A 23,067-nucleotide genomic window follows, 5' to 3' on the forward strand; every position below is an offset into this window, starting at 1 on the left:
TTGGAGAGGGCCTTAAATGCCAGGCTGATGAATTTGTATTTGATTCCTATCAGTTGGAGCGATCTGGGAAGCTGGTGGAAATTTCTGAGCAGCTTAGTGACATGGGCAGAGAAATCCTTTAAGATTAATCTGGCAATGGTGTATTTTAGTGTTTTCTTAGTAAATCATTATTAGGTAATTAATTGCTAAGCTAATAATTAGTTTTACTAAATAGGGTGGAAAAACTCCAAGGCCTGTAACTCCTTGACCTTTTTGCACTAGTCCTTTCTCACTGGAAATGTAGATGAGGTAAGAAATCATATGACCAATTAGTTTTCAGAAATGAAAATTGAAATTGACAGAGGAAAGAAACACTATCAAGTCAGAAATGGCTCATAAAAATGCATAGACATATAAAGTGATATTTGTTTAGGAACCATGTCCAAAACATTGCCTACAGCTGTCTGGAAAAGTCCGGACACAGTATATGAATTATATTGTTAATATTTATTCCTTTGGGGGTAGTTTAGATCACTTCCAGTTAAAAATAACTATAGTGTTCTAACCTCAGACTGTCTACTCTTACTCTCCCCTATAAACAGTAGGTACAAAACTGTCAGTCTGCTTTATGGGATATTATATAACCAGAGCATCTGGTTTCTTGCCACCTTAGGTCAGGCCTTCAACACTTCATGCCTGGATTATTACAACTTTCTCATTGGTCTCCCTCTCTCCAGTGCTTCAAATCTAGCTTTTATCCTAACAGCAAGGTATAGTGGGAAGAATACTGAATGGAGAGTAAGATTAACTCAGTTTGAATCCTGGTTATACTGTTCATTAACTATATAACCCTGGGCAAGTCATATCACCTGAGACTCAGTTCCTCAACTCTAAAGTGAAAGTAATGATCCTTGCCCTGGCTATCCCAAGGGGCTGTCACAGGATCATGTGAAAGTGCTCTGAAAACTGTTAATGGCTTTACCGAGACTTTGGACTATACTGCCTGGCTTTCCAGCCTCCACAATCCAATCCCAAGCCACCTATCTAATCTCTTTGCTCAGTATTCTCTGGAACCTGTCCCTGTCTCTGACACACATGAGGTGTTCTTCTCACCTGGAATATTCTCCCCTCTTATCTCTGCTCATCCATATCCAAGCAATAATTTAGGGAGCAGTCCAAATCCTACATTGTCCTTGAAATCTTCCCTGATGACTCCAATGCTGACTGACTTCCCCCTTTTCTGAATTTTGACAGCACTTAGTTATTATCAACACTTGCCTATATACATTACCTTATATTTTTAGCTTTTTCATTTACCTAAGGCTCATATGCTTAACTAGATTATGATTTTATGATGCCTTAGCTTGTTTATTTAACATTTAGTGAATGTTTATAAGGATGTTTCCTCTGTATTCCTTACAGAACCACGTATGGAACTTAATAAATAATTGCCGCCTCAATTACTTAGAAATTCACATAAAGCTCTCTTAAGAAAGAGACAAGTGAACCCATCTTCTCTTCCAAGCACTTGGAATACCCCTCCTAACAACCCACCCCACCTCCACCTGCTACAGAATCATAGAAATGCCATTAGAATAGGACTGTCCAATAGAACTGTGATGATGGAACTATTCTACAGCTGTGCTGTCCAATATGGTAGCCACTAGCTGCACGTGGCTATTGAGTGCTTGAAATGTGGTTAAGGCAACTAACTGAATTTTTGGTTGTATTTAATTTGAATTAATTTAATTGTAGATAGCTGCACGTGGCTAGTGGCTACTGTACTGGATAGCATAGGCCTAGACCAGTGCTAAGAACTGTTATCCGGCTCTTTATTTTCAAAATTCTTGGTTGTCAGAAAAGCAGGGCACTGGAAGGAAGAGAAATGAAGATGGGGGCAGGGCCTATGCACAGATGAGCAGAGGCTGGGAAGACCAGGACACTAAGTGGACCCAGGAGGAAGGGGATGAAGGTACATTTTAGGCTGAGTTTTGTTTTTCTGGATTCCTCCTGTTTTCCTAGGCTCTGCTAATCAACCTGCCATCTACCATGCCCGTCTACATGATCCCTATGGAGGTTGATTTTCCTCTTCGCTTTTTTTTTTTTTAACCTCTCATTCCTTTGTCAACCAAATCCATGACTCCAACAGGTTCTGGCTGGATCAAGATTATTATCCCTCTATCCCCAACCATGTTTTTCTGCTACCATTTCATCACCCACACTTGAAAGCTGCAACTTATTTTTGACTCTCTCTCTTTCTCACTCTTCCCAGACCCATCCCACATGCAGTTGCTTGCCAAATACTTTTGGTGTTCCCCCATACAGGAGTTTCCTCCCTTCCCCCATCCCACTTATATCTTATTTCCATTAAGGTTCAGCTCTGATGCCACCTTTTCAAGGTTGTTGAAGATCCATTCATTCCCAGATTAATCATTTGTTGCCTTCCACATCACCTTCCTTTCTTTTTTTTAAATTGAAGTATAGTCGATTTACAATATTAGTTTCAGGTGTACAGCATTGTGATTCAGTACTTTTACAGATTATACTCTGTTAAAAGTTATTACAAGACAATAGCTATAATTCCCTGTGTTATACAGTATATGCTTGTTGCTTATCTATCTTATACATAGTAGTTTTTATCTCTTAATCCCATACCCCTAATTTGCCCTTCCCCCCTCCCCTCTCCCCTTTGGTAACCATTAATTTGTTTTCTATATCTATCTGTTTCTGTTTTACATATATATTTTCTTGTATTATTTTTTATATTCCACATATAAGTGATATCATACAGTATTTGTACTTGTCTAATTTATTTCACTAAGTGTAATATTCTCTAGGTCCATCCATGTTCCTGGAAATGGCACTATTTCATTCTTTTTTATGACTGAGTAATATTCCATTGTATATATATACAACATCTTCTTTATCCATTCATTTATTGATGGGCACTTGGGTTGCTTCCATATCTTGGCTGTTGTAAACAGTGTTGCTATGAACATTGGGGTGTATGTATCTTTTTGAATTAGTGTTTTCGTTTTTTCCAGGTGTATACCCAGGAGTAGAATTGCTGGATCATATGGTAGTTCTATTTTTAATTTATTGAGGAACCTCCATACTGTTCTCCGTAGAGGCTGCATCAATTTACATTCCCACCATCAGTATACAAGGATTCCCTTTTCTTCACATCCTCTCCAACATTTATTATTTGTAAGCTTTTTGATGGTAGCCATTCAGGTGTGAGGTCATATCTCCTTGTTGCTTTGATTTGCATTTCTCTGATAACTAGTGATGTTGAGCATCTTTTCAGGTGCCTGTTAGTCATCTGTATGTCTCCTTTGGAAAAATGTCTATTCAGGTCTTCTGCTCATTTTTTAATTGACTTGTTTGTTTTTTTGATATTGAGTTATATGAGCTCTTTGTATATTTTGGATATTAACCACTTGTTGGTCATCTCATTGGCAAATACTTTCTCCCATTCGTAGTTTATCTTTTCAACTTGTGGATGATTTACTTTGCTGTACAAAAGCGTTTAAGTTTAATTAGGTTCCATTTGTTTATTTTTGCTTTTATTTCTTTTGCCTTAGGAGACAGACTCATAAAAATATTGCTAAAATTTATGTTAAAGAGTGTTCTACCTATGAGCTCTTCTAGGAGTTTTATGGTTTCAGGTCTTACATTTAGATCTTTAATCCATTTTGAGTTTATTTTTGTATATGATGTGAGGAAATGTTCTAATTTCATTGTTTTACATGTAGCCGTCCAGTTTTCCCAGCACCACTTATCGAAGAGACTGTCTTTTCTCCATTGTATATTCTTGCCTTCTTTGTTGTAGATTAATTGACCATAGGTGCGTGGGTTTATTTCTGAACTCTCTATTCTATTCTGTTTATCTATGTTTGTTTTTGTGCCAGTACCCTACTGTTTTGATTGCCATAGCTTTGTAGTATAATTATGAACTCAGGGAGTATGATACCTCCAGATTTGTTCATTTTTCTCAAGATTGCCTTGGCAAGTCATGGTCTTTTGTGGTTCCATATGAATTTTATTTGTTCCAGTTCTGTGAAAAAAATGTCATGGGTATTTTGATAGGAATTGCATTAAACCTATAGATTGCTTTGGGTAGGATGGCCATTTTAACAAATATTAATTCTTCCAACCCAAGAGCACAGTGTATCTTTCCATTTCTCTGTATCATCTTCAGTTTCATTCAGAATGCTTTATACCTTTCAGAGTATAGGTCTTTCACCTCCTTGGTTAAGTTTATTTGTAAATATTTTATTCTTTTTAATGCAATTTTAAAGGGAGTTTTTTTAAATTTTCTCTTTCTGATAGTTCATTATTAGTGTACAGAAAAGCAACAGATTTCTACGTATTAATCTTGTATCCTGCAACTTTGCCAAATTCATTTATTAGTTCTAATAGTTTTTGGGTGGAGACTTCAGGGTTTTCTGTATAAAGTAGCATGTCATCTGCAAATAGGGACAGTTTTACTTCTTCCCATCCAATTTGGATAATTTTATTTCTTTTCCTTGTCTGATTGCCATGGCTAGGACTTCCAATACTATGTTAAACAGTGGAGAGAATGGGCATTCTTGTCTTGTTCCTGAATTTAGAGAAAAGGCTTTTAGCTTTTTACTGTTGAATATGATGTTAGCTGTGGGTCTGTCATAAATGGCCTTTATTGCATTGAGATATGTTCCTGCTATACCTAATTTAATGAGAGTTTTTATCATGAATGGATGTTGAACTTTGTCAAATGCTTTTTCTTCATCAATTGAGATAATCATGTGATTTTTGTCCTTTCTTTTTTTAATATGGTGTATTACATTGATTGATTTGCAAATTTGAACCATCTTTGTGTCCCTGGAATAAATCCAACTTGAATAAATCCAACTTGATTATGGTATATGATCCTTTTTATATATTGTTGGATTCAGTTTGCTAATAGTTTATTGAAGATTTTTGCATGAACATTCATCAAAGATACGGGCCTGTAGTTTTCTTTTTTTGTAGCATCTTTTTGTGGTTTTGGTATTGGGGTAATGGTGGCATTGTAGAAAGAATTTGGGAGTGTTCCATCCTCTTAATTTTTTGGAATAGCTTGAGAAGGAGAGGTATCAGTTCTTCTTTATATGCTTGGTAGAATTTCCCTGTGAAGCCATCCAGTCCTGCAGTTTTGTTTGCTGGGAGTGTTTTTTTTTTTTTTAATTACAAATTCAATTTCGCTACTAGTGATCAGTGGATTCAAATTGTCTGTTTCTTCTTGATTCAGTCTTAGAAGGTTGTATGTTTTTTGAAATTGGTCCATTTATTCTAGGTTGTCAATTTGTTGGCATAAAACTAACTATTCATAGTATTCTCTTATGATTTTTTGTATCTCTGTGGTATGGATGTCATTTCTCCTCTTTCATTTCATATTTATTTGGGTCCTCTCTCTTCTTGGTGAGCCTGGCTAAATGTTGATCAATTTTGTTTATATTTTCAAAAAAACAGTTCTTGGTTTCATAGATCTTTTCTATTGTTTTTTTATCTCTATTTTATTTATTTCCTCTCTGATCTTTATTATTTCCTTCATTCTGCTGACTTTGGGCTTTGTTCTTTTTTTTAAACATCTTTATTAGAGTACAATTGCTTTACAATGGTGTGTTAGTTTCTGCTGTATTGTTTGTTCTTTTTCTGATTCCTTTAGGTGGCATGATAGGTTGTTTATTTGAGATTTTTCTTGTTTCTTGAGGAAGGCCTGTATTGCTATAAACTTCCTTCTTTGAACTGCTTCTGCTATATCCCATAGATTTTGGAATGTTGTTTTTCCATTTTCATTTGTCTCAAGGTATTTTCTGATTTCCTCTTTGATTTCTTCATTGACCTGTTGGGTTTTTAGTAGCATGTCATTTAGTTTCCATGTGTTTGTGATTTCCCCATTTTTCTTCCTGTCATTGATTTCTAGTTTCATACTGTGTGGTTAGAAAAAATGCTTGATATAATTTCTATCCTCTTAAGTTTGTTGAGACTTGTTTTGAGGCCTAGCATGTGATCTATACTGGAGAACATTCTATGTGCACTTGAAAAGAATGTGTATTGCTGTTTTTCATTGTAATGTCCTGTAGATATCTATTAAGTCCAACTGGACTATTTTGTCATTTAAGACCACTGTTGCCTTATTGATTTTCTGCCTGGATGATCTGTCCATTGATGTGAGGTGGTAAAGTCCCCTACTATTATTTATTATTGTCAATATCTCCTTTTATGTCTGTTACTATTTGCTTTATATATGTAGGTGCTCCTGTATTGGGTACATATATGTTAAAAAATGTAATATCCTCTTCTTGTATTGATTGCTTTATTATTATATAATATGCTCCTTTGTCTTTTGTTATAGCTTTTGTTTTAAAGTCTATTTTGTCTGATATGAGTATTGCTACCCCCACTTTCTTTGCATGTTTCTGTTTGCATGAAATATCTTTTTCCATCCCCTCACTTTTATTCTATGTGTCTTTATCCCTGAAGTGAGTCTTTTGTAGGCAGTATATTGAAGGGTCTTGCTTTTTATCTAATCAGCCACCCTATGTCTTTTGATCAGAGCATGTAGTCCATTGACATTTAAAGTAATTATTGATAAGTATGTACTTATTGCTATTTTATTACTTGTTTTTATACTTACTCTCTTTTCATTTCTTCTTTTTCTTCTTTCCTTGTGGTTTGAGGATTTTTTTTAGCAGTATGCATATATTCCTTTCTTTTTAGTTTTTGTGTATTTATTGTAGGTTTTTGATTTGTAGTTACCATGAGGTTCATATATGCTGACCTATAATTATATCTACTTGTTTTAAAGTAGTAGTCATTTAAGTTCAAACACATTCTAAAAGATCTACATTTGTTACTTCCCTGCCCTACATTTTGTGTTTTTTGATGTCATATTTTACATCTTCAATCTTATCCCTTTACTGTTTACTGTAGTTATAGTTGCTTTTACAATTTTTTTGTTTTTTAATCTACATACTGGCTTATTTAAGTGTTTGATCCTCAATCCTTACTATATATTTGCCTTTCCTAGTGGGATTTTCCCTTTCCTATAGATTCTTACTTCTTTTCCATTTAGAGAAGACCCTTCAGGTTTCTTTTACGGTAGGTTTAGTGTTGATGAACTCTTTTAGTTTTTGCATATCTGAGAAGTTATTTAACTCTCCTTCTTTTTTTTTTTTTTTCCCCGGACTGGGGCACGAACCCGTGTCCCCTGCATCGGCAGGCGGACTCTCCACCACTGCTCCACCAGGGAAGCCCTTATCTCTCCTTCTAAATGATAATCTTGCTGGGTAGAGTATCCTAGGTTGCAGGTTTTTCCCTTTCAGCACTTTGAATATATTATGTCACTCCCTTCTGGCCTGCAAGGTTTCTGCAAAGAAATCAGCTGATAGCCTTATGGGTGTTCCCTTGCATATGACTCTTTGTTTTCCTCTTGCTGCCTTTAGAATTCTCTCTTTATCTATAACTTTTGCCATTTTAATTATGATATGTCTTGGTGTGGGTCTATTTGGGTTCATCTTGTTTGGGACCCTCTGTGATTCCTGTACCTGGATATCTGTTTCCTTCTTCAGGTTTGGGGAGTTTTCAGGCATAATTTCTTCAAGTACATTTTTGATCCCCTTTTCTCTCTCTTCTCCTTCTGGAACCCATATAATGCAAATGTTTGGATGCTTAATGTTGTCCCAGAGATCTCTTCAATTGCTTTAATTTTTAAAAATTTGTTTTTCTTTCTGCTGTTCTCATTGTGTGGTTTCCATTATTCTGTCTTCTAGATCACTTATGTGTTCCTCTGTATTACTTTGTCTGCTATTCATTCCTTCTAGTGTGCTTTTTATTTCAGCTGTTGAATTATTAATTTCTGATTGGGTTTTTAAAAATATTTTCTAGTTCCTTGTTGAAATGATCACTGTTTAGATCAATTCTTTTCCCTAATTCAGTTAACATTTTTATTACCAATGTTTTGAATTCTTTATGTGGTAAATCGTTTATTTCTGTTTCATTATTTATTTTTCAGGGGCTTTCTCTTGCTCTTTCAATTAAGAGTAGTTATTCTGCCTTTTCATTTTGCTTAACTTTCTTGCCTCTGTGATTTAGGTGAAACAGTTATCTATTGCAGTCTTGAAGGTGTATTTTTCTGTGGGACCATCTCTACAGACTGTGTATGCCGGATGCCTTTGGTGGGAGAACTGGATTTGATGTGAATGCAAGTCATATCTTTCCTCAGGGTGTGCTGGCAGCTATCACCTTCATAGCTGGTGCGGCTGGAGATTTAAGGGCTAGAGCTGGAGGTGGGTGTGAGGTGGGACTTCCTCTTTGCTCAGTGGCTGTCACCACCCTCTCAGGGGTGGGGCCTGAGCTAACTCTGTTCCCTTTAAGTGTGTGTTTTTCCCTCTCCCCACACCAGGACCTTTGCCCCAGAGGAGGGGACTGCTGAAGCAAGCGGGGCCCGTGTGCTGACAGAGGTCTAATGCACTGCCTGTATAGGTGTCTGTGGCTCCACACAGACATAGCCTCAGGTGCAGATCCCCTTTGTTCCTCACAGCCTCTGCCACCCCTGCCCTGTTGTGGAACTGCCCTACAGGAAAGACGGTGCCTGTGTGGACTCTCCATGTATACTGGGAGGTTAGCTGTGGTGCAGCGGCCACTGTCAGAGATCTGGGGGGCTTCTGAGGCACTGCTTGAGTAGGAGCTAAGAGTAGCTCCACTCTGGGACTGGGTCACGTCTGTGTCCCATAGTCGAGTCTTTTCCTCTGTCATGGGCACCTCAGATCCAGTTCAGTGCTATGGCATGGGTTAAGCGGGGCTAGAGTATTCACTGAGCTTGGGCTGGTGGGCACGGCAAGGCAGTCACAGGAAACCCAGCAGCTGCTAGGGCAGACCTCTCTCTGCTCTGCCTTAGGGGCAGTTCCCTTTTGTCTTTCACAGCTGATCACTGTCGCCAGCCTCAGCTGCTCCCACCCTGTTGTGGAACTGCTCCGTAGGGCAGGCGGGGCCCTTGTGGTCACTCTGTGTGTATTGGGGTGGGGGAGTGAGCTGTGGTGGGGTGGCTGCCATCAGAGATCTGGGCGGCTTCTGGGACGCTGCTTGAGTAAGTGTCAACAGTGGCCACTGCTGCCCCACCCAGGCTCCACCCCACGACTCAGTCGCCTCTGCATCCCATGGTCAAGTCTTTTCCCTGGTCGTGGCTACCCCAGATCCAATTGGCGTGCTGTGGCATGGAATGAGTGGGATGGAAGCATTGCTCGGTTCTTCGGGCTGAGGTGCATGGCCAGCTGGTCATGGGAAACCCAGCCGCCTCAGAGCAGATCTCTCTCTGCCCTGCCTCGGGGACAGCCAACGTGCATGCACTCCTCACAAGTGGAGTCCAGTCTTGTTTGTCTAGCTGTCCTCCAACCAGCCGAGGGGGCTTGTCTCTTCCACAAAGAACCCCAGCTCTGGGACACCCAGTCTGTGGCTCAACCTGATCACTCCCCAGGGTGGGTGTCCAGCCATGCAACCTCCCTGTTCCTCTGATTCTCCTCCCAGGAGCACGGGTCTTAACCTGATCACTTTTCTTCCCTTCCTACTGGATTATGTGTGGATCGTTCTTATAATCTTGGTTGTACAGGAGTGCTTCTGCCAGTTTCCAGGTTTTTAAAAAATTAATTCATTCGGGCTTCCCTGGTGGTGCAGTGGTTGAGAGTCCGCCTGCCAATGCAGGGGACACGGGTTCGTGCCCCGGTACGGGAAGATCCCACATGCCGCGGAGCGGCTGGGCCCGTGAGCCATGGCCGCTGAGCCTGCGCGTCCGGAGCCTGTGCCCCGCAACGGGAGAGGCCCCAACAGTGAGAGGCCCGCATACCGCAAAAAAAAAAAAAAAAATTCATTCATTCATTTATTTTTGGCTGCATTGGGTCTTTGTTTCTGCATGGGGGCTTTCTCTAGTTGCGGCGAGAGGGGACTACTCTTTGTTGCGGTGCATGGGCTTCTCATTGTGGTGGCTTCTCTTGCGGAACACGGGCTCTAGGGGCGCGGGCTTCAGTAGTTGTGGCTCGCGGGCTCTAGAGCGCAGACTTAGTAGTTGTGGCGCAGGGGCTTAGTTTCTTCTCAACATGTTGGATCTTCCTGGACCAGGGCTCGAACCCATGTCCTCTGCATTGGCAGATGGATTCTTTTCTTTTTTATTTTAATTAATTAATTTATTTTTAATTTTCGGCTACGTTGTGTCTTCGTTGCTGCGTGTGTGCTTTCTCTGGTTGCCGTGAGCGGGGGCTACTCTTCCTTGCGGTTCATGGGCTTCTCATTGTGGTGGCTTTTCTTGTTGCAGAGCATGGGCTCTTGGCGCACAGGCTTCAGTAGTTGTGGCCCGTAGGCTTCAGTAGTTGTGGCTCGTCAGCTCTAGAGTGCAGGCTCAGTAGTTGTGGCGCATGGGCTTAGTTGCTCCATGGCATGTGGGATCTTCCCGGACCAGGGCTTGAACCCATGTCCCCTGCATTGGCAGGGGGATTCTTAACCACTGCGCCACCAGGGAAGTCCCTCCAGTTAGTTTTAGTGAGAATTGTTACACATGTAGATGTATTTTTGATGCTTTTGTTGGGGGGAGGTGGGCTCCATGTCTTCTTACTCCACCATCTTGATCTCTTCTCTCTCACTTTCCTTTCTTATAGGACTTATTGTTGTTAGTTGTTTCCAGACCTATCCTCTCTACTAGATTAAAAGCTTTTGGAAGAAAACACAGACCTACTAGAGCATGGACTTGAGGATATGGGGGGGCAAGGGTAAGCTGTGACGAAGTGAGAGAGTGGCATGGACATATATACACTACCAAATGTAAAATAGATAGCTAGTGGGAAGCATCCACATGGCACAGGGAGATCAGCTCGGTGCTTTGTGACCACCTAGAGGGGTGGGATAGGGAGGGTGGGAGGGAGGGAGACGCAAGAGGGAAGAGATATGGGAACATATGTATATGTATAACTGATTCACTTTGTTGTAAAGCAGAAACTAACACACCATTGTAAAACAGTTATACTCCAATAAAGATGTTAAAAAAAAAGCTTTTGGAGGATGGAGGCTACATCTCAGTGATGTCTTATTCTCTGTGCTTAGCACATAGTAGGTACTCTGTAAAAATTTATGGAATGAGTATATTAATGTATATTCAGCCCTTACCATACCTGTCTGATGTGAACATTTTCTTATGTTTTTGAAGCTGTGACCTGACAGTATGTTAAATGTGTATGTATTAAACTAGTGAATATAACAAAAAGGAAATGGACTGACAGATATAGAGAACAAGCTAGTGGTTACTAGTAGGGAAGGGCAAGATAAGGGTTGGGGATTAAGAGGCGCAAACTACTATGTATAAAATATAAGCTACAAGTACATATAATACAAAACAGGGAACATAGCCAACATTTTATAACTATAAATGGAATATAACCTTTAAAAATTGTGAATCACTGTGTTGTACACCTGAAACTTAAATAATATTGTACGTCAACTATACCTCAATTTTTTAAAAATTCAAAAAATGTATTGCTGAGAAGGCAGTTTTGGAAGCAGCAGTATCCTGGAGTGCTTTTAGAACAGGGTGATCTACAAGGAGGATATGCTGTGGTGTCTCAGGCTTTTTTTGGCTCTGAGATTCTGTGACCTTTTGATTTCATTTTAGAGTGATTGTGTTGTTTGTGGGGCACAAACCCCACAGAATCTGGGAGCCTTGATGTACAAGTTTTGTTAAGCCCTATCAGAAAATCTGTTGTTTAAAATGATTTTTTCTTCATTTATTTGCAGTTTTACAAAATAATCCTTAGAAATATAGTAGATCACTGGAAAGCAAATTATTAAAGTAAGTTATCAGCAAAAATAGCAGAGTGAGGACTTCTGAAAATTCTACCCATAATAGAAATGACAAGAATTGGCAAAAATGATCAGAATCAACTTTTGCAGCACTCTGGAAATTAACCAAAGGCTTGCACCAATCTGGGGAGTATTTATTCATGAAAAACGGCTGCATTTTGGTAAGAATAGTAAGCTTTGTGGCGTTTTCACTTGCGCTGTGCCCATCCTTTGCTCTCCAGCTCTGCAGTAGCCTTGAGAATCCACAGCCTGCAACCATAGGGAAAGCCAGCAACCTGGTAGCCCCTGGAGGACGCAGAACACGGTTGGAGCTCCTGTAAAGCCTCATTTCTAGAGAATTGTCATTATTTGATCTGTCTGATGATTCCCCGGAAGACCCCACTTACAAGATTTGTATTTATTTGTCCTGACTTGGAGGTACAGAAAGCCTTCCCTGCCGGGGCTTTTTTGGAAAATTATTAGAGGCAATTGATTAACTTCACAGCTGTTTGAGGAGTAGATAACCAAAAAGTTTAAAAGGTAAAGCTGAGGAATAATATATCCATTGGGGCTTTGAAAAGTTCAGGCATATTCCTGGGAATCTAGAGGACCACATGCATGTTCAGGGCTATGTACATTCCCAAGGCTGTGCGCATGCTCAGGAAAGACCTGAGAAGGCCCTCAGCTCTCACTCTGGCTAACCTCGAGCTCTGTACAAGCAGAAAGGGAAAACTAAGGCAGAGTTAATCAACTGCCTGGCTGACTGTTGAAGGCATGCCCCAACATGTACACAGAGCCACTTGGCCAAGACTGGGAGACGTTTTGGTTCCAGGAGTTTATGGAAAGCTTTTTATCAATTATTAGTTGACTACTAAGCTAACCCAGCAGAGACTTCGGTGCAATAATTATTAAAGTAGAATGGAACAGAATGAAGCCTGTTGTCCATCGGACCTTGTAGAAGCTAATTCTTGGTCCACCAAGCTGCAGTATTTGTAGCTCTGCCTGTACAGTTCTATGTCTTTAAACAGGCTGAATGGGCAAGGAACTCATATGCGGCTGATGTCTTGTTTGTTAATTTTAAGGCAAGACAAAAGTAGTTTTCGAAAATTTTTTTCCAAAGGATTGCCGTTAGTGAGAAGTGATTTGTTTGGAAATGCCATTTCACTTCTGCACCTCAGCCACATCCCAGCTGGCTTCTTTATCTCTTGGAGGTCTTCTTGTGGAAGACCAATTCCTCTCTCCTCCCCGGACTCCCATTTATGCACTCTCCCCGTGTTACTGCTCTTTGCTTCCGTTAATCTCATCTTCTGTTCTGGCTTTTCATTTGTTTCATCCATGTAGCTTTCACCTCAGGCTGGCTATGGCCTGACACACTGCATTCTGGGAGTCTGTTTTCTAAGAGGAGAATCAGGAAGAATAGAGACTGTAATGCCCTTTCTGCTGGCCTTGGGGGGTGGTGTGGAAGAGCAAGAGGAAAATTCTTTGGCTACCATTTTGGTCAGAGCCATCTCAGGTGAAGCAGTGCAGTTCTCACAGGCTTTAAGGGGCTGTACTAATTTGACCAGATAGCTGGGCAATGACTCACTGAGACAGGGTTGGCGATAGAAAAATGTTTCTGTTTTCAGCCAGTACTAAAAAGAGACCCAAGGCTTATATGCATACATGCTGTACATTCATCCAATGCCACCCTTCCTCATCCCTACCAGGGGAATGCCAGAGAGGTTGCCCCTTTCCCACACTCCTCGCAAGCTACTTATTTCCTGACTTCTTTTTTCTCTTTTCTATGCTACACTGGATGTTCATTTTAAGCTGATTTCTCTTGCCTGTGAGGGGTGTAGAGTAGGGTGGGGAGGTACACAGTGTGATTTATGCCACCTCAGTCCACCACCTCCTGGGGATGGCCTGACCTGGATGATCATTTTTAGCCTGCTGTTTCCTGGGCATGGGCCAGGGGCTGAGACCAGTGGCAGAAAGGCTAAGATGGCACAAGCTCCCTGGCAGATTCGTCAGTGATGAGTTTTCACTGGGGAATGAAATGGCTGTCTCACTTCTAACTTCTTTAGTTTTGAAATACTGCCAAGGCTGTAACCCTAATGATTAAAACATCTTGAAGAGAAAGGCTACCTAAATCCCTGAAAGACTGGACTTCTGTAATGTGTTTCAAGAAAGGCAGTATCCCTGGGTAGCTGTGTTTCTAAAATTTTAACTTCAAACCAATTATAACTTCAATTTATACAAATTATACAAAGTATAAAATCAGCCTCCAACCACGTAACCTGTTTTCATGATCAGATAAGACTCATTTATACTTAAGAACATTTATTTCTATGAAAACAGCGTGCCTTAGAAAACAAAGCCAAAAGAAAGCAATTTGTCCTTTCAAGTGAGCTTAAACACATCCCACAATGCCATTTTTTTATAGGAAACTATTCCCCTGGTGCTCTTAGGGACTGGTCTGGGAGAGTCCCTGCAGCTACTTGAATCTGCACAAAATGGCCCCTACTCAGTCTGAGCTCCCCTCCCCATAGGGGCTGGGAGCCTCCAAGAGCTGAGAAGAGAAGGTGTGTGTTGAGTTGTCTCAGCTTTGAACTTGAAATATGATTTGTCATTGAAATAACACCATAAACTACGAAATATACTAGCAATTTGATTTTTCTGGTTACAGGTTAAGATAGATTTTTCTGGGCTGGCTTGGAAACTTATTTACGTACAATATTCTTTCTCTCAGAAAATTACTTAAAGGGAACTTTTGCAATAAGACCCCTTCATAAATCAGTCTTGACTCTTTTAGCAGACCCTTTATCCACAGGTGGTACAAAAGTGAATATGAACATATCTCGCATTACATGGCCATAAGTTCTGAGACTGTGGCCTGTGAACTTATGAGATTTAATTGTATTTTGTTCGGTTGCTTTCTCTTGAGAGAGAGTCACTTGTGAATCCCAAGAACAAGTTATATTTATCGGCAGCTTCAAGATTCTTCTTTGCAGAAGTTATAAGTGAATAAAATGGTAAATGAAAGTACTGTTAAAACATCTGGTCTTCCAGCTAAAATATTACGTTTTCACAGTCGTATAGTCTTTCAGGCTTATCATAACCCCCTTCTAAGCCACTGGCCGCTAGAAACCTCACAATATTCCCTGTGATGTGGACAGGGGTTAGGTATGCAGGTATTATTGTGCCACCTGCTACAGTCACACTAGGAGAAGCTGGAAAGTGACTATTTACAAAGAAAGCCCCATTGGGAAAAAAAAAGGTTTGGCATAGCTGTGACCAAAAAATTATTCAGAGATGGTGCCTCTACTAAAGGATTTTCAGGCCTTGTGAGTGTCTTTGTTCCTTAAGGAAAAGGATTTGCTTCCATTAAATTCTAGCCAGCGACCTTTTACCTTCAGGACAGAGGTAACAATCAGTAAACCACAGAAGCAAGCCCTCTGTATTAAATTTTGCCTAAGTTTCTTTCTTTTTCTTTCAGTTTTATCCAAGTATGAAAACCAGATTACTATTTTCGCTGACTACCTAGAAGAATTTCCAGATACAGATGAGCTGGTATGGATCTTGGGGAAACAGCATCTTCTTAAAACCGGTAAGGTTTGGTAGCATTGGTCTGTGAGAACCCAAATGAGGTGGGTGCCCAAGGTTAAGGTCCTATCTTGTTTTCCTCCTTGGGTTGATAAGGGTTAATGCTACTCCTAGGCGAATTTACCTGACAACCAGAGGAGTTTAAGCCTCGGGCCCCTTGCTTGCATGCAAGGTCCCTTCTAAGGCCCTGAGAGGCCCTAGCAGTGTGTTCACATGGTCATTGGTATTTGTACGATTTGAAAAAGTCATGTATTTTTGTTCTTTCCCTTAAAGGAGAACCCCCAGATTCTATAAGCCTCGGGTTTCAAAAAACATGGACCTGCTCCTGCAATCACTAACCAGTATCTAGTCTTAGATGACTGGGCTACATACTTCTCATTCCTCTCATGTCCTTTTCTATCTAGATGAAACACACTGCCACCCAAGGGACTTCTAAATAGCCCATGGCTGTCAGAAACAATATCAGACACTGAGAAGTCTTATAGTTTTAGAGCTTTTGCTAACTGCAGCACTGTCTCAGTTTATTCTGATTTTGTATAGAACTTTTACCCACTGCAACTAGATGGAAAGGAGGCTTGGATTTTTCTTCCTTACCCTTACGCTCTTATAGATTGGGAAAGACCTTTTCACCTGAAACTGCTAACAACCCAGCACACAGATGAAGCCTGAACTTGGAGAGAGGCAGCTCTGATTTTTGTATCTGAGGAGAGATCCTCTTTGGAGGCCCTAGCATGGAGGGAGGGACAGGAAGAAGCTGATCAAAAGGCAGGAGCGGGGACTTTCCTGGCGGCCCAGTGGTTAAGACTCTGCGCTTCCAATGCAGGGGGCGTGGGTTCAATCCCTGGCTGGGGGACTAGGATCCCACGTGCCACGCGGCACGGCCAAAAAAATTAAAAAATTAAAAAAAAAGAAAAAGGCAGGAGAGGAAGTTAGCATCTCTTCACGCCATCTGACTCTGGCTTCATCCTTTTGATTGGAGAATCCTGAATAGTAGAGAGCACCTGGTGCTAGCAATTAGGAGACCTTTTGTATTCAGGCTCTTCTACCTTGGATAATTCACTTCTCTTTCCAGATCTGAACTCCTTTCACCAGTAATTAACTGGAGGGGGACTGGAGATGATCTCTTCTAGTTCAGCATTCCATGACAACAGGGATCCCCAAGTTGCCAAATATGCCCATTTTCTTTTTTTTAACATCTTTATTGGAGTATAATTGCTTTACACTGGTGTGTTAGTTTCTGCTGTATAACAAAGTGAATCAGCTATACATATAAATACACCCCCATATCTCCTCCCTCTTGCGTCTCCCTCCCACCCTCCCTATCCCACCCTTCTAGGTGGTCACAGAGCACCGAGCTGATCTCCCTGTGCTATGCGGCTGCTTCCCACTAGCTCTCTATTTTACATTTGGTAGTGGATATATGTCCATGCCACTCTCTCACTTTGTCCCAGCTTACCCTTCCTCCTCCCTGTGTCCTCAAGTCCATTCTCTATGTCTGCGTCTTTATTCCTGTCCTGCCCCTAGGTTCTTCAGAACCATCTTTTTTTTAGATTCCATAATTATGTGTTAGCATGCGGTATTTGTTTTTCTCTTTCTGACTTACTTCACTCTGTATGACGGTCCCTAGGTCCATCCACCTTGCTACAAATAACTCAGTTTCATTTCTTTTTATGGCTGAGTAATATTCCATTGTATATATGTGACACACCTTCTTTGTCCATTTCATCTGTCGATGGACGCTTAGATTGCTTCCATGTCCTCAAATATGCCCATTTTCAAACGTTAGGCTGGAAAAGGCCTTTCAAGGTGAAATTATTATTAAAATGTCTATACAACTTTTCCCCAGACTTTCTAGCATATACGCAAGCTGGAAGACATAGAGAATATCAGACGAAGGAGTGAGTGGCGTGAGCATTAGAGAGGAGGGAATATAATAACAGCTAACATTTACCTCAGGCTTACTGCATACTGTACCATGTAAGCTACTACTTTCCATGTAGTATTATCTTGTTGAATACTCATAAGTCTATGAAGTAGGTACGATCATTCTCCCCATTTTACAGATGAGGAAACAGAAGCTTAGAGAGGTTAAGTGACAAGCCCACACAGTTGGTAAGTAGTAGAGTCAGGGTTCAAACCCAGGCAGAACATGGCTCCAGAAGTCTTGCTCTTAACCATTTTACGTCTGCTTCCCATAATGTGCTAGGCACCGGCAACATGAAGGGGAAGGAAAATCCAGACAGCTCAACTTTCTGATTTGTTCAAAGGAAAGGCAGGAGAAAAAATAGAGACTGTTGGCTAAAATTGAACTTCCTTTTCTTCTTTTAAAGTGCAATGGCTATAAGTTCTCTATAGAATAAAAATATAGATGTGTTGTTGGGAAGGGGGAGAGAGAAGACTAAGAAAGACAGAACCACATCTAAGTACAGATGGGATGTGGATGCCAGATTTGTGGCCATCGAAGTAAATTTATGCCATAAAATACAAGAAAGCATGCTTTGGAAAAAAATGTACAAAAGCATTTGTGACGTTATACATCCATTTAGATTACAAATGCCAGTTGCAGTAGGTAGTATTGATAAATTTCTTATACACTTAATTTGCTTAGCAGGGACATCTCCTTCTTAGTTAAACATTTGTATGTACCCCCCACCCCACGACCCATCCCTAGTTTTATATAACAGACAGTGGATACTGATAAGAGATCCAACCAACCATCATCATTCAGGCAGGGGCTGATTGCCTTGTTAGCAGGTTATCCAGGATCCTCGCTTTTCCTAGTCCTTGTCTTTTGGCCACGTGACCCCAGTGTTAAGTACCTGTTGGGGCTTTGGCTCTCAGTGAGAAGGAGGCAGGAACCACCCAGCATCATTGTACTAGCCAGTAGCTCTGATCAAAACATAGGTGGGAGGAAATGCTGAAATTATTTGGCTAAAATGAGATTGGGTTTCCTGTGAATTTCCCTTAGCCTCATAACAATGGAATTGTCTGGTTATTTGAAATTGAGTTTGCTGCTGGCTCAGAAATCAAAGGCAGATATCTTCAGATGGGATGTGATGATTTAATTCTAATTTCACATTTAATTACAGAAAAATCTAAGCTGTTGTCTGATATAAGTGCTCGTCTATGGTTTACATACAGAAGGAAATTTTCACCAATTGGTAGGTATATCATTTATTATACTGTGCTTTCTTCTTTGTAGATAGCTTTCCTGAGGTTATCAGTGACATCATGGAAACCTCAGAACTAACAGCTCACTATGGCGAAGAATTTAATGTGGCGGAGTAGTTAAGTCTTATGCTTCATCCAGAAATTTCATTGCCGACGTGCCTCATCATGTATGGTTCCATGGTGTTAATGTGTAATGCCAGTATACTTTTAAGCCCACCCACCTCCAAGTGTTCAGGCACTTAGAAGTGTTACTTGTTTTAATTCTAAGAGCAAGGAAAAAGTCAAGCTTTTAATTTGGACAGTATCTATTAAATTATAATCCACTGCTTTGTGGAGCTATTTGATTATTAAAGATGGCTGTACCTTGAAGGAAAGAAAATAATTCCTTTGCTTTTTTTTCCCCTGTGAGTTGAAAACATCTTGCCACTGGGAGATGAATTATAATGGACTTGCTTGGAACGAATTCTAGTCAGCTAGGAGTACCAGCCGCTGTCTAGAAAAAAGGACAGTTCAATGAGCTAAGTGAATAGGATCCCTCCAGAGAAAATTTGTGAAATGTTTGCAAGTAGGGTGACCTCTTCCTAGTCTCGTGGTACTGTAGGAAAGGATCACCAAACTCAAATGGTGGAAGCTATTCTCCTAAGAGGAAACCTGTCTGACTGATTTTGGTCCAGGACTGGACCTAGTAACTGGAGTGAAATCAACCTTTCTGATAAGTGCAAAGAGTGAAGTTCACACAGACATTTTTTTTTTTTTTGCTCTCCATAGGTAGTACCTGAGCAAAATACACAAAAGAACAATCTTTAGTACCCAGTGATTCTAAACTGTTAAACTTTTTTCTGGGTGAAGAGATCTTTTCAAGATTTGCAAACGTTTGCAGTTCAACTCTGACAGTGTTTTGGAAGAGATGATATTTTTTTTATGTGGGCTTCCTTGCATCTTTTCCATACTAATCTGGCCCATAATCCCACCATTAGCAAGAGCCGAAAGACTCCCCTTCCAGCTCACAAATTGGCTCAACCTTCCCCATCTTGCTGTAGCAACTCTCCTTCAGTCCCCACAACAAAAGGAAAGGAGCGGCCACCTTGGCCCACTTGTCTTACGTGGTTGATGACCCCCTTTACGGTTAGTCTTGTGAGACCATGCTTATAGCATACTTTTCCACTTCCATGTTGGGAAATGAAACAATGAAAGCAGAATGTCTCCTCCACCATCCAAGTTATCTCATTTCACTGGTACCTTGAAAAAGGATATTGAGCTCACCCTGGCCACGTTTATGGGATTTTTGTTACATCAAGTGTTCTTAAAATGGAACCCATTGTCTTATTAACTGGCTTTGTGCCTTTTAAAAAGATAGTACATTTCTAATTTATTAGTGGTATTTTTAATTATGACCGTACTCATAACACCAAATATTTACATCGTCCTGAGTGGGTTGTAGAACACTTTTATACTCTCTCTCTTTTAATTCTTACAATATCCACTAATAGTAGGCAAGGCATGTGCTATTATCCCCAGTCTACAGATGAGACTTAGATTGGGTAACTAGAGACTGGTTTTCTGATGCGTAATCTAGGACTCTTTCCTCTATGTTATGTTCTCCCTCTTACTGTTCAGACCTTCATAATGTATATTTAGAACAGTCAAGAGCCTTCCAGATTTCCTTGACCATTTTGATAATCAAGTTTGGTAGCATTTATTTCTTAACTAAGGTAAGATTGCCCTCCCTGAGAAGTGAGTTGTGAAAAGTCAGGTTTGGTCAAGCAGATGATGACATGGCATGGACTAAGTGTTGGTAGTCATACATGGTAGTCATGTACCAAAACTGCACGCATACCTGGATGTCTCTAGGCGGAAAACATAAGGGGCAGGTTTTGTTCATGTGTTTGTTTTCCTTTGGCCATAGAACCTGTTTTGGTTAAGTCAGCATTATCTTTGCAAGTTCCACCCTGTAACAAACCCTGTTTGATGTCTGGCTATATCTCTTGCCTCTCTATTCCGAGTATATGTGCCTGTCTGTCTTGTATGATTCCCAAATATGCTGATGTTTCAGGAAAGGGCAGTTCAAGGAACTCATATTCATTCCCATCCATTTTGCCAACAGGGGGAACGGGCCCTTCGTCAGACGCCGGCTGGGGATGTATGCTACGCTGTGGACAGATGATGCTGGCTCAAGCCCTTATCTGCAGACACTTGGGCAGGGGTGAGTTAAATTTGTTCTGGAAGCTGCCTTGGAGACCTCTGCAGTCGCACTTGCTGCTGGTGGTTTAGCACTGGTGCCGAGGGAACAGAGCTGCAGGTCCTGAAGTGCTCTCTGCAAGTCCAAGTAGTGGGGCTGACAAGTTGACAAAACCTCTCGTGAGAAGGAAACAGCCGGCATTTCCTTGTGACTCACCAAGCCGGAGACTTATTTTCCTGGGACAGATGAACGTTGAGGCAGGTGTATCATTTAGAGTTTCCATCTTCACTATTGTTCGCGTGAGTCCTTAAACAGGTCAGATAACAAAGGGAGCAGGAAGAAGGGTGTGGTGATAACTCTGTTTTTTGACCTCATTTGAAATATCTGCCTAGTGAAGGATGTCAGTGACCTAAAGGAAGTGCCTAATGAGGGAGCTATTTTGGTTTGGGTTCACTGATGCTGTCCATTCGATGATGAAGAAATCCTTAAATCAGCTTCCTCAGGAGGCTGCGTCATTAAGAACCTTCCAGTAATCACTGTTGGAACTCTCAAGTCTTGCTTTCTTAAGACATGCGTGTGCTTCCCTGTCGGCATCTGTAGGCTGACCTTGGATAGATGCCAGTTCAGGCACTTGGGGGAAAGTCTGGGTTGCCTTGAGGATGAGGGAGTGAAAGAACACCTTGGATGAGATTGGGCTGCTGAACTCATCGGGTGTTGCTCCTTGAGATTCAGAGGTACAAAAACGTCGCTCCCTGTCCAGGACTACTCAACCTCACACATCCTCCTGAGGTTCCCAGAGAAGATTGGGGAAGGGGCTGGGGAGGGTTTAGGGCTTCGTGCCTTCTTTTCAGGGTTTAGGATGTCCTGTGCCTGTGTTCCCTGGGTAGTATCATAATTTCTGTTTTACAGATGAGGAAACTGAGGCTCAGGAAGTAAGGTGACTTGCCCTGGGTCAAACAGCAAGAAGGCATCGATTTGGGAATAGACTGCAGGTCTTCTGACTCCTTGTCCAGTGATTTCTCTACTGTACACATACTTCTTGGAGCAGATCGTTCTTACTGTTTAACTTTCTCATTTATGAAACACTTCAAGATGATTCTTCTGGAAGTGAATTTTGTGGAAAGCAAACTGGGGGAAAAAAACCCCCACAGTCAGCAATCTCAATCGCCTTAATATAAAAGCAAGTAGCAGGCAGAATGTGGAAATAGATCTTGTAGCTAAGACGAAAGAGAAGGTGTAATTTTATAAAGAAGTGTTTTGGAGTGTTTCCTATTCGGTTATTGTACAGTTGAGGTGGGGTGTTCACTTATCACTGTCATCAGTAAATATTTAGTGGTACTTAGAAGCCAGCTAATCAGGATTTCCCCCAGACTTGAACAGTTTAGAAGCTGATGAGAAACAGTTGGGTGCTGTTCACCCTTTGAAGACTGCTGGATACGAAGTGTAAAACTTTGGTTTCAGAAATACTAGAAGCGAAGAGAACTAAAGTCTCTGGAGATAGTGGCCTTTGGATTCAAGTAGATTTCAGTTGTGAATTCAAATGCTCTCTAAAACCTCAGGAGAGAAATTTCTGTCTTGGAAGCAAACTACGTCTCAGAAATCTGTCCCATTAGACAGAGTTCCTAGAGCTGAGGGAATGGGAATAGTGTGTCCTGTCCACAGCAGTGATGACCAGAGTTTTTGCAGTTGTCCTCAGTGATAAGCAGCCCCTATAGGATTTGGGGGGCTGTGCCTGAGGCACAGACGGGATCCCCACAGATGTAATTATTTTAGTTTTGGTCATAAGGAAACCTGGAACACCTGATAACAAAGGTATTTGTTTTTCCAAAACTCATTGTGGCCTTTTTAAAAGGTTGTGTAGCAAAAAAAATAAAAAATAGAAATAAAAATATGGGCTTCCGTGGTGGCGCAGTGGCTGAGAGTCCGCCTGCCGATGCAGGGGACACGGGTTCGTGCCCCGGTCCGGGAAGATCCCACGTGCCGTGGAGCGGCTGGGCCCGTGAGCCATGGCCGCTGAGCCCGCGCGTCCGGAGCCTGTGCCCCGCAACAGGAGAGGCCACAGCAGTGAGAGGCCCGCGTACCGCAAAAAATAAATAAATAAATAAATAAATAAATAATAAAAAGTAGAAATAAAAGGTTGTGTAAAAATGGCAGCATGGTCACAAACCACCTAGCTGACCACCTAGAGGGGTGGGATAGGGAGGGTGGGAGGGAGGGAGACGCAAGAGGGAAGAGATATGGGGACATATGTATATGTATAACTGATTCACTTTGTTGTAAAGCAGAAGCTAACACACCATTGTAAAGCAATT

The 23,067-nt window shown here is 41.2% G+C and overlaps 1 protein-coding gene across 4 annotated transcripts in view; it reads left to right on the forward strand.

Moving 5' to 3' along the window:
• Nucleotides 1-23,067, forward strand: part of ATG4A (autophagy related 4A cysteine peptidase) — an 89,899-nt gene that overhangs the window by 26,683 nt on the left and 40,149 nt on the right. For all 4 annotated transcript variants that reach the window (XM_055081955.1, XM_055081956.1, XM_055081954.1 and 1 more), the window contains exons 2-5: nucleotides 10,650-10,760; nucleotides 15,299-15,409; nucleotides 18,495-18,566; nucleotides 20,681-20,779. In XM_055081955.1, coding sequence (XP_054937930.1) covers nucleotides 10,733-10,760; nucleotides 15,299-15,409; nucleotides 18,495-18,566; nucleotides 20,681-20,779 — 310 coding nt within the window. In that variant the 5' untranslated portion in view covers nucleotides 10,650-10,732. The remainder of the gene's footprint in view (nucleotides 1-10,649; nucleotides 10,761-15,298; nucleotides 15,410-18,494; nucleotides 18,567-20,680; nucleotides 20,780-23,067) is intronic.

This window comes from Physeter macrocephalus, chromosome 21 (assembly GCF_002837175.3).
Source record: "Physeter macrocephalus isolate SW-GA chromosome 21, ASM283717v5, whole genome shotgun sequence".
NCBI classification, from domain to species: Eukaryota; Metazoa; Chordata; class Mammalia; order Artiodactyla; family Physeteridae; genus Physeter; species Physeter macrocephalus.